Raw genomic sequence first — 14,467 nt, 5'->3', positions numbered from 1 at the left:
GCGGGCTGTGGCAGTGGAGGAGGAGGAGGGCAAGGAGGAGGGGAAGCGGACAGGCAGGCGGCGGCAGCGGAGGGGGAGGAGGAGGGGAAGCGGCTCTCCGGCGGCGGGCTGGTGAGCGGGCAGCTGGCTCAGCAGCGTGGGGCTGCAGGCAGCCCGGCAGCGGGCTCTGGCTGCTCAGGCATGGCCGGCTCTGCTTCCCTCCCTCCGTCCGGACCGACTGCCTGCCTGCCTGATCGCCTGCCTTCCTTCCTGGCCGGCATGGCCCCGCGTCACTCAACGGCAGCGGCTCCTTCTGAAGTGCACCCAGCGTATAAGACGACCGCCCCCACTTGTAGGCATGTTTTTCAGGAGGAAAAAGGGGCCTTATTCGCCGGCAATACAGTAACAACAACAACAACAACAACAACAACAACAACAACAACAACAACAACAACAACAACAACAACAACAACAACGTGTACTATTATGTCAATTCTCCATTGTGGCATTTTCTAGGCAGAGAGTACTCAAAAATGGTTTGCCATTCCCTTCTTCTTGGGCAGTGATGGCAGCTCTTTATTGGGCGTGAGTGCCCAAACTGAAAAAAACAAAACAGAAAAAAAACCAGCAGGCAGTGGAGGAAGTGGTGGCAGAGGGGGGAATCCCAGGCACTGAGGTGCCTCAAGACCCCACTCCAGATACACTGCTAGCGCCAGCTGCTCTGGATCTTGACTCGCCGCCTGTCGGGGCACTGGCACTGCGCCTACAGCTGCCTCCTCAGGCTGCGGGGGGGAAGTAGCAAACTGGCGACCTAGGGTTCTGCATGCCAGCTGTGGCATGTGTGCCACAGGTTCGCCATCGCTGTTCTAGGGGCATTCTGGGACCCTGCAGCTTGTCCAAGGCCACACAAGCCAGCTTTTCTGGGATGTACAGTGGGGAACACTTCATGCATTGGTGCCTTGTTGTGGCGAACGGGCTTAATTCAGAAAACCTATGAGCTATGCCGTGAAGGGACGCCCAAGACGGACAGGTCATAGTGGAGAGTTCTGACTAAACATGATCCACCTGGAGCAGGAACTGGTAAGCCACTCCAGTACTGTATCATTGCCAAGAAAACTCCATGGATAGAAACAAAAAGCTAAAAGATATGACACTCAAACATGAGCCTCAGGTCGGAAGGTATCCAACATGCTACTGAGGAAGAGCGGAGGACAAAGACAAGTAGCTCCAGAGGTAATGAAGTGGTTGGGCCAAATCCAAAAGTACGGTCAGCTGCGGACGCGCCTGGAAGGGAAAGGAAAGTCCGATGCTGCAAAGAAAAATACTGCACAGCAACCAGGAACGTAAGATCTATGAAACTTGGTAAGCTGGATGTGGTCGAACAGGCGATGACAAGAATAAACATTGACATCCTGGGCGTCAGTGAATTAAAATAGACGGGAATGGGTGAATTCCATATGACGATTATCATATCTACTATTGTGGGCAAGAATCCCGTAGAAGAAATGGAGTAGCCCTCATAGTCAACAAAAGAGTGGGGAAAGCTATACTGAGATGCAATCTCAAAAATGACAGAATGATTTCAATACAAATCCAAGGCAGACCTTTCAACATCACAGTAATCCAAGTTTATGCAACAACCACTAATGCTGAAGAGGCTGAAGTTGAACAATTCTGTGAAGACTTACAACACCTTCTAGAACTGACACCAAAGAAAGATGTTATTCTCATTATAGGAGACTGGAATGCTAAAGTAGGGAGTCAAGAGATAAAAGGAACAACAGGCATATTCGGCCTTGGAGTTCAAAACGAGGCAGGGCAAAGGCTAATAGACTTTTGTCAAGAGAACAAGCTGATCATCACAAACACTCTTCTCCAACAACACAGGAGGCGACTCTACACATGGAAATCACCAGATGGGCAATATCGAAATGAGATTGATTATATTCTCTGCAGCCAAAGATGGAGAAGCTCTATATAGTCAGCAAAAACAAGATCCGGAGCTGATTGTGGCTCTGATCATCAGCTTCTTATAGCAAAACTCAAGCTTAAACTGAAGAAAGTAGAAAAAACCACAGGTCTATTCAGATATAATCTATACCAAATCCCTTATGAATACATAGTGGAAGTGAAGAACAGATGTAAGGAACTAGATTTGGTGGACAGAGTGCCTGAAGAACCATGGATGGAGGCTTGTAACATTGTACAGGAGGCTGCAACAAAAACCATCCCAAAGTAAAGGAAATGCAAGAAAGCAAAGTGGCTGTCCAATGAGGCCTTAGAAATAGCAGAGAAGAGAAGGGAAACAAAATGCAAGGGAGAGAGGGAAAGTTACAGAAAATTGAATGGAGACTTCCAAAGAATAGCAAGGAGAGACAAGAGGGCCTTCTTAAATGAACAGTGCAAAGAAACAGAGGAAAAGAACAGAAAGGGAAAAACCAGAGATCTGTTCAAGAAAATTGGCGGTATTAAAGGAACATTTTGTGCAAAGATGGGCATGATCAGGGACAAAAATGTAGGGACCTAACAGAAGCAGGAGACATCAAGAAGAGGTGGCAAGAATACACAGAGGAATTATACCAGAAAGATCCGGATGTCCCGGACAACCCAGATAGTGTGGTTGCTGACCTTGAGCCAGACATCATGGAGAGTGAAGTCAAGTGGGCCTTAGAAAGCCTGTCTAACAACAAGGCCAGTGGAGGTGATGGCATTCTAGTTGAACTTTTTAAAATCTTAAAAGATGATGCTGTTAAGGTGCTACATTCAATATGCCAGCAAGTTTGAAAAACTCAACAGTGGCCAGAGGATTGGAAAAGATCAGTCTACATCCCAATCCCAAAGAAAGGCCAGTGGAGGTGATGCATTCTTGAAGCTGAGGCTCCAATACTTTGGCCATCTCATGAGAAGACTCCCTGAAAAGTACCCTGATGTTGGGAACATGTGAAGGCAAGAGGAGAAGAGGACAAAGGAGGATGAGATGGTTGGGCAGTGTCATCGAAACTACCAACATGAATTTAACCAAACTCTGAGAGGCAGTGGAAGACAGGAGGGCCTGGCGTGCTCTGGTCTATGGGGTCACGAAGAGTCGGACATGGCTTAAGGACTAACAACAGTGGGGAGTTGAACTCCCAACCTCTGGCAACACAGCCAGATTCCTTACTCACTGAGCTATTCAGTTAGCAGGCAGGGGGCACAACAGGAGCACTGAAAAATAGCTTAGGTTCTGTATCCAGCCCTTAAGCAACACTCAGCCCACGCCTGCTATCAAAAAAATATTTGCAAAGCATTCAGATAGTTCAATCACTGCCTCTTAGAACCAAATCCTTTTACAGTGGTGCCTCGCTTAACGATTTTAATTGGTTCCAAAAAAATCGTCGCTATGGGAAAACATCGCTAAGCGAAACGCGGTTTCCCATTGAAATGCATTGAAAACCGGATAATCCATTCCAATGGGAACGGATTGCCATCCTTAAGCAAAAATCGCCATAGGAAACATTGCTAAGCGAAACACGGTTCCCCAATTGAAATGCATTGAAACCTATTCAATGCATCTCAGTGGGGGGAAAAAATTACAACAAATTTAAAAAGAGTCGAAACAAAGTCAAATTAGTTTAACAAAGGGTTTATTAAGTGCACTTATGATTTCAAGCATTCTAAACATTTTTTAAACATTTTAAACATATAAAAAACAGCCAACATGAGGCTGTCAAAACCATCGTTAAGCGAAACAGGGGGACCCAAACTGTCATTGCTATGCGAAGCATGGTCCCAAACATCAATATGCAAAAATCGCCTATAGGGAACATCGTTAAGGGGAGCGCAAGATCGCTCCGAAAAAGTCGTCGCTAAGTGAATTCGTCATTAAACGAAGCGCTCGTTAAGCAAGGCACCACTGTATTTGTATGGAGTACAAGCCTAGAGAAATATTATGAAGCTAGATTATGATATTACTACTTGCAGGAAAACAGAATCTTCAGCATACTATAGCAAAGACTATTTTGATGGTCCAGTAAAGATATTATCCAACCCTGCTTTCTGATTTTGCGGTTGTGTTCACTTCAAAAGGCTATTACATGAATATTGTACTCTGCATAAAAATATTATAGCTATGGAATGCAGAAGCATAAACTTCACACGTTATAAATATTGCACTTTCAAAGTGTAATTACTAACTTAGCACCAAATATAATTATAAGAATGTATTCCTTTCAGGACAAAGTATATTCCTCTTTAGAAACTCCTGCCATTTTATTTATTTTGCTAATCTATGTGATACAAACACCAGATTTGTCAAAAATTTGGTAGTATAATGCAAATATTCTGACAGATGCTTTAAAAAAACTGAAGTCTGTTTTTAAACTTCTGTCTTTTAAAAGTATTGCAAACCTTTCCTTGCAGTTTTTAATTGGAGATTAATGTGGAAATGAAACAGAATAGAGTTGTTAGTGAACACATACAAAATGGCACAAACTAGTAATCACATGATACAGTTCTCCTCAATCACTCTCTGCAAGACTTTCGCAGTAGTCTTTTGTTTCCAAAATAGCTGGGAAAGGACAGTGCACTAGGACTAGAGTTGCCCCTTTTATTTTAAGACTGCACCATTTTTAACATTAAAGTAATCACTCTGTAAGAAAAACCTGTACATTCCACGACATACGAAGCATACAAATTATTCAGAGTTGTGTAATGCATAACATCAGCCCTCCACACATGCAAGTATAGGTGTGAATATGCTGAAGTGAATTTGGTAAAGATAAAGCCATGTATATTGATGTACAACATTAGCCAGTTAAAGTATCTACTGGCCTCTTCAATTTGAAAAAAGCAGGATATACCACCCAAAGCACTATGGGGCGGTATATAAGCAGCAAACCCCTCACATCAACTTTAATTTTTCCCCCCTGCACAGCATGAGAGTAAAGGTGCTGTTATAGATTATGAACACTGCCAATCTCAAGAGTCTTAGCAACTGTCCAACTTACTTTTGGAACTGCCCCAAACTAAACCATGTAAACAGAAAGAAAATCATTCCATCTAGTTTTGCTGTAAAGTGAAACAGGTTTTCAAGATATGTACCCCATATACAGTTTGCTGAGATGCTTGTTCCCCTAAATTTCATAGAAATGAGAGATCAATTTAACAAAATGTAAGATTTGTCACCTGGACACACTATGTGTAGGATTCCTAATAAAAGTTCTAGATTTAGAGAGAAGAGCTGAACATCATTTCTAGATGTATTTGTCCATGGGGAAAAACATGCAGATGTAGGAATGGCATAAAGTACAGTGGACCCTCAACTTACAGATGGCTCGACTTACAGACTTTTCGAGTTACAGACTTCTCTGGCCGCAAAATTTAGGTTCGACTTGCAGCCTGAGAATCGACCTAGAGACCAGAAAAAAAACAAAATGGAACAAAAATGGAACAAAAACAGCCAGTTACGGGATTAATCGGTTTTCAATGCATTGTAGGTCAATGGAGACTCAACCTACAGACTTTTTTCTCGACCTGCAGCCACTGTTCCAATACGGATTAATTCCGTAAGTAGAGGGTCCACTGTATGCAGCTTCTTCTCTGGAGCAAATATGGTTACTACATATTCTGAATCAGCAATATCAGTAGCTACTCCAGGCAACACAAAGCTTTTCTGAAGCATAAACTAATCCAGAAACACCATTCGTAGTAGAAACCACAGCCACATCACCATTTCAATACCCAGAAAGGAATGATAGCCCAGTGAAGAATGAATGAAAGAAAAGTAGAAGCTATTCAAAAAAAGCTATTTTTGCATACAAAAGGATTTAATAAAAAAGGTGCACTTTATAAATTCAGATACTAAAAAAATGTGAAGACAAAAATAATTTAGCCTACATTTTCATTTAGTAACTCAAAGAGGTATTTAGCTGGCTTGCTTGCTCACTGAGTTGGACTACCTGGCAGTAGAGCTTAGAGTTTGATTCCCCACTGTACCTAACAGGAAAAGAGCCAGTCTTTGTTACCTTGGGAAAGCTGCACAGTCCTAGAGCAGTACCACAAGAAAGGATTGGTAAACCACTTCTGAGTACTCTGTTCCTAGGAAGTCCTGGCAAGGGCCACTAAAACCGACTTGATGACACATTACTGCTATTACTCATTATCAATGACATAAAGCTGCAATATTTTACGACAGTATAAACAGAAAATGTTAATTATCAAATATGTTAACTAGTCCACTAAAATTCTAATACTGCCATCTTAGAATCATAAATTTTGCAAGTGTTTGGTAAAAGGGCCCAAATTTTAAGTGAGATTTATGCTTCAAAATTAGAACTTAAAATATTTTAGATTGATTAATTGTTGAAACATTCTAAACATCAGCAGTAACAACCTCAAATATGAAATCTCATAAGCAGCCAAATTAATCAGCACTGTATGACATGTGTGCAACAAAATCTGACATCAAACACTTTTATATTCCAAATAAAAGTCAAATATGGGAGCTCATAAGCTTTTGAAAAGGTTTCTTTGGCAACTTATCAGAGGCCCTAAGTCAAAAATGCGAGGCAAGCTTTCTTCAAAAGAAAAGTTGTCCATTACTACAGATCACCTTCCAAAATGTTCATCTATCGGAGAGGGCTGTGCATGCTCGACTGACAAAAGACTGTGTTGAACATCTGAAAACCACTTAGGTCAACTAATTTTGGTTTGTCTTTCTGGCCATTCAGTATGTTGCTGCCAAGAAATATTTTCCACAAAAGATAGTATAAGACCCTTCTTGTGCTGATTCAGCAGCTGTCAGTAATAAGCCCCTCGCTTACTAGTCAGAGGTTAGACTACCAGCCTAACTTTTGCTAAAAACTCAGAGAGGTGTTTGAATGTCTCTTTAGAAATAGGCTTGTCTGATTCACCTAAAATTCTACCAAGCACTGAACAAGATGTGTTAACAAACTGATTGGAGGGCCTCAAAAATATTTCCTGGTGTTCTTTTGTTCACTTGACACATTTTCCTTCTAATAAATAGTGCTCTGGTTGATCTGCCCTATCGGGAATTCCATGAACCTGTGGCTTCTTCTGCTCTTAATCCATTCTATCTGATCCTTTTCCAGTTTATGAGATTAATCTAGCCAAATCAGCTGAAGAAACAAACTTGAAATCCCGTTAACAGGTGACAACTGACTGGAAAGCTCAGCTCAGTGGAAGTCCGCAGCCACTCAAATGTTACCTTCTAACACAGAAAGTAAGAGATGTGTATGATTTCAACCTGCCTATGGACTTGAATACTGCTTTCCATCAAAGGATGTTGGTGGTAAAATAAATGTATGAATAAGAGCTCTGTACAATATTTGCAAAAATGTGTTGTTATCCAGAAATGTGCCATTCAGATTTGTTGTTATTATTTCAACTCCCAGAATTCTCCAATGATTTATCAGGCAGAGTTCTGTGAATTCTGTAACAAAGACTCACAATTACAGACACCTACATTTTGCAAACCTGGAGAAAAATCTTGTCTTGGAGGCTGCATAGCTTAGCTCCAGCCTAGTTGTGATAAAACAAAGCACTGTGCCAGCTTCCTTTCTTGAGCAACAGGAAATAGTCCTAGATTAAGTTGTGCAGCTTCCAAGGCAAGGGGATTGCTTCAGCTGAGCAAAACGTAGGCGAGTTTTTGACCTGGAACTCCTAGAACTCCGAGAAATTCTTGTGGAATTTTGGGAGCTAATTGTTCGAAATGTTTGAATAGTGTATCCCTAATTTTTTATTTATTTTTCAAGAGAAATTGTATTTGGACACCTCTTTATGCACAAGGGTTCCATTTATTTGCATGACTGCCTAGTCCTCAAAGTAGGCCACAGAGGAAAGAGCAAGAGGAGCTTTAATATCCTTAATCTCAGTTCAAGCTGAAGGTAATATCCAGTAAAGGGACAAGTCTGATAGTGAGTAAACACAGAGAGTCCATATAATTAGCAAATACTTAGAATTAATTCTTTGTATTACTATTGTTATCTCTGTGGATAGGATCCTAAAGTTGCAGATCTTCATCTGGTCTTCTTTGAAGTCCCTAATGGAGAGAGTAGGGTAATTATTCCCTGATGCTGATGCCTTACTTGATTTTAATGCTAGGATAAGCCAGGATATACAGGGGTTTATTAAAAAGGCATAGTGTCACTTGAAAGCACCATGGCATTTCACCTGGAACTCTCCGGATAATGGCATGTTTCAAATGCTTTTACAGTATTTCATTTATAGCAGTCCATGATTCCACCCCATACAAGAGAGGAATACATGCTGCCATACAACACACATTCTCAAGGTTAATTTAAAGTTTTTATTACATGTTACACTTTTCATCTGAAGAATTATGTAGGGGTTGTGTTATTTTGTATTTTTGGACTGAAACTCCAGATCTCTATACAACCTAAGGAGTGTTGATACTACAATTCCGAGCATCCTTCACATTCAGGAGGGTCTGCCTCCACTGGTCAATCAGCCATCACCATCTGCTCTCATCTGACTGATCAGCAGGGCAGACCTCCTGGGCATAGATTATGGGAGTTGTAATTTTACTCCCCATTCGGCTGTATAGAGGGCATATCTCAAAGAATTATGACTCTTAAGAAGACCCACAATGCCCAGCTAGCATTATGGCAGATTCCTTATTTTAAAAGTAGAAACAGGCAGAGGAGGCAGTAATGAAGATAAGCTGGCTCACAGACTTGTAGTTCTGGGCTATGCCTCCCAGAATTCTGCCTAGGGAATTCTTGTAGAATTCTTTGAGTTGCAGTCCAAAAATATGAAAGAGCATCTTCAGGAAGCTACTCTTTATCATCTCTATTTTAAGTTTTATTGCATTTAAACCTTTTATTTTTATTGGTTTTAAACCTTAATTAATTTAACCAAATACCAGGTAAATTTGTCAACATGCTCCACATCTTCACTTTTTGCTTGCTTTTTATTTATAATTATGAACCAGGTTTCTCAATGTTTACTTTCAGACATTCACTAGGTAATGTCTTAAAAAAATTAACTTTTTAAGACCATCTAAAATGTCAGAGAGGACTCCCTGGAAAAGACCTTAATGTTGGGAAAGTGTGAAGGCAAGAGGAGAAGGGGACGACAGAGGATGAGATGGTTGGACAGTGTCACCGAAGCAACCAACATGAATCTGACCCAACTCCGGGAGGCAGTGGAAGATAGGAGGGCCTGGCGCGCTCTGGTCCATGGGGTCACGAAGAGTCGGACACGACTAAACGAATGAAAATGTCAACAAATATACAGTACTGTATTGTCTGACTATAAGCTGTTTTTGATAACCCCATAACTGAAAAATATAGTGTAATTTGAATGATTTGAATCATTAAGAACTTTTCTAAAAGTATTTTTAGCATTGTTATAATCATCTTCATAGCTGAATGATCTCTGTCATCTGATCTTCAAGCTTCACAAGCAGCTTCTTTCGCCAGTACAGCCTATCAGTTATGACTATCTACTGCAGTGTTTCCCAACATGGGGGGGGGTCACAAAAGTGTTTTCTGGGTGTCCCCTTGTGAGGGTTCGGGTTCAGGCTCCAGTTTTTCTTCAAATAAATTGACAGACTTCTTCAGTTTAGAAATCGGTGTAACATTTATTGGATTGTTTAACAAATAACCTGTATCAACAAAGGTATTCCAACTGTTTCCTCCCTCTAACAACTGGTTAGATGGGCGCGTCCACTCCTCAACTTTAAAGGGGTTGCACCCCTCAGTGTTCCAGGGTCCTGGCCAGTCCACTGTAAAGTCCAAAGTTCAATAATTGTCCTATCTCCCCTTCCAGTAAGAGGACTGTGTCTTCGTCCCGGTCAACTGTCCAGACCTGGTCTCTCTCGTGAGGGGAAATCCTCTGGCCATAGTCTTCCGAGGGACCCCTCCACTGTAGCTCCATCATCCATCATTCTAATCTTTCTCTCCTGTCTCTCCACCTTTTCCTTCTCTTCCCTTAACTTTCTCCTCCATTCCTTTGTCTCTCACTCTCCCTAAGAGGGTGTAGGGGTACTCTCACTTCTCCTCCCTGCATCCGCCTCTTCCTTTGGGACTCTTAGTTTTTCTACCTTCCCCGTCCATGGATCTTCGAACCAGATCCACTCCAACCATCAAGCAAGTTCTTGTCCCCCCTTTTTATATTTACAAGCCCCGCCTCTACCTCTATCTGGGGCTCTCATTCCACTTCCGCCAAAACATTCCTGCTTTCTTTAACAGTCATTCCTTTCAACTTTTCTTCTACGATCCCGGGTCTGTTCCAAGTGGTCTTATCTTCCTGGGAGGGGGAATAGGTGGCATTTGCACTTCCTTGTCAGCAGACAGCGTAAGGGATGGCACTCCTGTGAGAGGAATCTTGCTCTCATCATCAGTCTTACACCCCTTATATGGGTTGCAGCCTTTATTAAATAATTTATCCCCTGTCTTTTCATACAGAGATATTAAAGTTAGCATGCAGGTGTAAGTATGAAAACCAGGCCTTTTGCAGGAAAGAAAGAAGCCTCTACTTTCTGGAAACGGATGAGTTTACCCCATTAAAAATACTTTTTTTTGTAAATGTGGGAGGGGTGTCACAGGCTACTTAGCTACTATTAAAAGGGGGTCGCGACTTGAAAAGATTTTTGTTTCCAACAGATGTATCAGTTTGCCATGCTAGATTTTATCAAAGATTTTCTCATAATCTGTAAAGCAAACATATATCTTCTTGTTTATATTACAGCATCTCTCGCCAAATAAGTACTTACAGGATAATGCTTTTCTGATTCCAGATCCTCTTCTGAATCCAAACTGTACTTCTCTTGGCCCTTCTGCGCATTTCTACTGTCCTGCAGCCACTGCAACCTTTGGCATTTTTGCTTTTGCGGTGGGGGATTTAATACAGGTCAGTCTCAGCCAAATTTCAGGAATGATTCCTCTTCTGCATATCTGGCTGAAGAAATTCACTAAAATACCTACAGAAGTAGCCGTACTGCTTTGCTGCTTGTCTGCCTAGCTTCTTACTCAGACAACAATCTGCTAATTAACAGCTTGCTAATCACTCCTGTATTGACAAATCATTGTTACTTTGTTGTCTTTATCCCCTGCTATACATGAACTTCTATATTGTAGAATAAATATACAGACATATATTTGTAGTTTCTGTGTTGGAAGAAATGGATTTTGATCCACAAAAGCTCACACTGAAATAAATTTGTTAAGTCTCTAAAGTGCTGCAATATTTTGCTTTTTTTCCTATTTACTTTTGCCAGCATAGCAAAACACTAATTTGTCACATTCTGTTAGCTTTATACTTCTGTAAAAACTTGAATCCAAGATTTTTGTTAGCTATCTTGCATTTTAGACTTGGATTTTTGTATTTCCAGTCCATTATCAATATTTTGTTGATCCATTAAGTTTAAACAGTAATTTTTTACGTTCATTTCACATTGTGATTTTACCCTTGATATCAAGGTTGGATTATTATTAGCCATCAGTAGTAGCTCTTGTCATTTCTTGAATATGCTTCTGACCCCACTAATCTTTTGTCACATCTACTAATGCAAAGCGCAAGTAATTGCAGCATTTCCTACTTGACTGCCATTGGTGGGCTATAAAAAGCAAAATGGTAATGCCAGATCAATCCAGGAACCAAACACTGTAGTATTAGAACAAAGCAGACTCATATTCAAAGCCCAGCTCACTGATGAATGTACTGGCCAAAATCCTGTCACCTAACACAGTAAATTGCACTATGGTAGGCCCAATGAATCAATGAATATTTGGGGAATCAACTATTCTGTTAGCTCCATTGATTCAAATGGGATTAATGTAATTGCGATTTACTATAACATGTTGCATTTAGAGTAGGCCCATTTGAATCAATGCAGCTCACAGAAGAGTTGACTCACCAAATCCCCACTGATTCATTGGGCCTACTCTAATGTAATTTATTATGATAAGTAACAAGATTTTGGCTACTAAGTACAGATGGAGAGTCTCTCTTTTTAGACCTTAGTCTCCCATGACAGACCAGCGTCATCATTAATATGCAGCCAGTTATTTTTTCTTTAATATCTGATTGCCTATCATCAATGTTGTAATCTGTTTTGCAAATAAACCCATCATCCTTACTGTAGAAAAAATGCAGGTTTAACCTTTCTGAAGTATATGCTTCAGATGAATGCACAGTAACAAAATTTATCTTTGGTTTGTCACTTGCTGATTCACGCTACGTTTGTCAAACTGCTCTGAATATAAAATACAGGTTGTTAGATTCCAGAAGGTTAGCTATGCAGCTGTTTTTTAGCAGGAGCAATAGGATCTTGTGGTACTTCAAAGAATCAAAGCACTACACTTTACCTTAGTGTTATTTTGGCATATACTTATCTCCTCCTTTCAAACCTTATATAACATTCCTTCTTTGGCTCCTTCTCTGCAACATATTCTTGTGGCACCTTGAACTCTTAACAAATTCTATTTGACATAAGCTTTAGTGGTCTGCAGCCCACTTCCCCATGCCAAATGAAACTTGTTCGACTTTCAAGTGCCCCAAGAGTCATTGGTTTTCCTACAACAGGTGAACATCACTAATTCCTTGGAAATTTCATGTTGTGTAGTCTCTAAAACAGACCAAAATATACCAAAAGAATACAGCTAAACAATAATAATAATTAGAAAACAGGTATCAGAAGATCAGTCCTCATTTTTATATATTACTCAATATCTCACTTTTGTGAACAAATTAATTTGAAAAACACTAAATTCGAAGGGATACTAGAGCTATCTTTGATCACTCTAATCCTTGGTAATCTTTCTGATATTTAATAATCTTTCTGATACACCACTACACAATTATCAGTTATAATTGAGTAACATGCTGTTATATATTAGGTCTAACACAAACATCAGAATGAGACACATATCTCTGAATATCTGAAAGGCTGTGCTTATCACCCTGATTATCTGAGGAACTGAATGACCTACTTAGCCAAAACTGTACTTCAGGCACACAAAGTAAATATCAAATGTTAATTTCTTATTCTGTGAAGTAAATATCACTAAGTTTTTAACTTGACTTAACCTTAAGACTTCACTCTTAACAGGAACTATGGGTCAAACTATACTATCCAATAGATGTTTCTCAATTCAATGTATCCTTTTAAAAAAAAGACTGCTATGTGACGAATCTTGATAAAGCCTAACACCAATATCATCCTTCCCAGGATAAAGAGCTGTTTCTGGGGAAGATTTGCAGAGTAAAGAATTAGCTTGGGCCCACATACACCATAGTCCATACCATATTTAGAGTCTTAGAACTGCAGAGATGACCCAATGGATCATCAAGTCCAGCCCATTGGGATCCAATGGATCCTCAACTCCAGTTCACTGAGTCTAACCCCAGAGCTATTTAGATTCTCTCATGACTGCAACTTAAAATACAAATAAGCACGTTGAATAACATTACACAAACACACACACACAATTTCCAATACTCTCCTTTCTGGGGTGTGGTTACAAGAATGGGAATGGTCATATAAGGTCCAAGGTTGTGTATGTGCTGCTCCAAACCACAACTGTAAATGGTGCTGTATCAGACTTGCATTTATCCACTGCCCTGCTCATCAGACATGACTATGACTTCCATGCATGTAGATGGGTGGGCTGGCACAGAAATTTACAAACAATATGTTCTTACCCTATCACCCTGCTTGGTAGAGCTGACAACCTAATACACTGTGTTTTTCTGTGGGCAACAGAGGACAGGAGGACCCTTAACCTGAACAGAGGTCACTTGCTATTTAGGAAGGTAGTCTGCAATTAGCCCTTTGGAGGGAGAAGTTTGGGGATCTCATTTGTAAGGCTGCACTATAGACACAGAGGACTCAAATTACAGTACTGTTGAAAATATAAAAAAGAAAACAGTAAATTTCCATGCACTTTGTATCTTTCCCTGCTATATGCTAAGAATTCTGTTCCATGATACAATACACTCTAAAATGGTCAAGACTTTCATAAATTAAGGTCATATTAATTGTCAAACACTGTGTCCCGTTTCTCTCTCTCTCTCTCTCTCTCACACACACACACACACACACACACACACACACACACACACACACACACACCACACACACACACACACCGGTGGCCTACTGATACTCTTGGTTACATGGCAAGGAGGTTATATTTCATTGCTGCTCCAGTTATTTCTCTCCCTAGGGCTTCCAGGGATACAACAAATAATATCACAAGGGCTGATCTTGTCAGATCTCATAAGCAGAACAAAGCAAAAGTTGGCCTGGTCAATACCTATGTAAAAGACTTCTAAAAGAAATTTTAGAAAAATGTGGGTTATTCTGCACACACAACTACTCCATGTCAAAATGAAAAGCTCCTTCCATTCACCTTTTGAGTTTGCTGTCTCTAACGTTCAAAATTGTTCAGCATCTGAAGTGAATCAATAATTCACTCTTTCTTTGTTCATATACCACATCCTTGTCAAAATCAGTTCCCCAACA

General features: G+C 40.4%; 1 protein-coding gene across 18 annotated transcripts in view; it reads right to left on the bottom strand.

Moving 5' to 3' along the window:
• Positions 1 to 14,467, bottom strand: part of SSBP2 (single stranded DNA binding protein 2) — a 164,683-nt gene that overhangs the window by 116,301 nt on the left and 33,915 nt on the right. The window contains exon 1 of one of the 18 annotated variants that reach the window (XM_072992594.2): positions 10,715 to 10,901. The exons of the other annotated variants lie outside the window; for them this stretch is intronic. Within the exon in view, the coding sequence (XP_072848695.2) occupies positions 10,715 to 10,785 (71 nt within the window). The 5' untranslated portion in view covers positions 10,786 to 10,901. Of the gene's footprint in view, positions 1 to 10,714; positions 10,902 to 14,467 lie in introns of those variants that run through there. 18 annotated transcript variants of the gene reach the window in all.

This window comes from Pogona vitticeps, chromosome 2 (assembly GCF_051106095.1).
Source record: "Pogona vitticeps strain Pit_001003342236 chromosome 2, PviZW2.1, whole genome shotgun sequence".
NCBI classification, from domain to species: Eukaryota; Metazoa; Chordata; class Lepidosauria; order Squamata; family Agamidae; genus Pogona; species Pogona vitticeps.
This window is presented reverse-complemented; position numbering and strand designations above follow the sequence as displayed.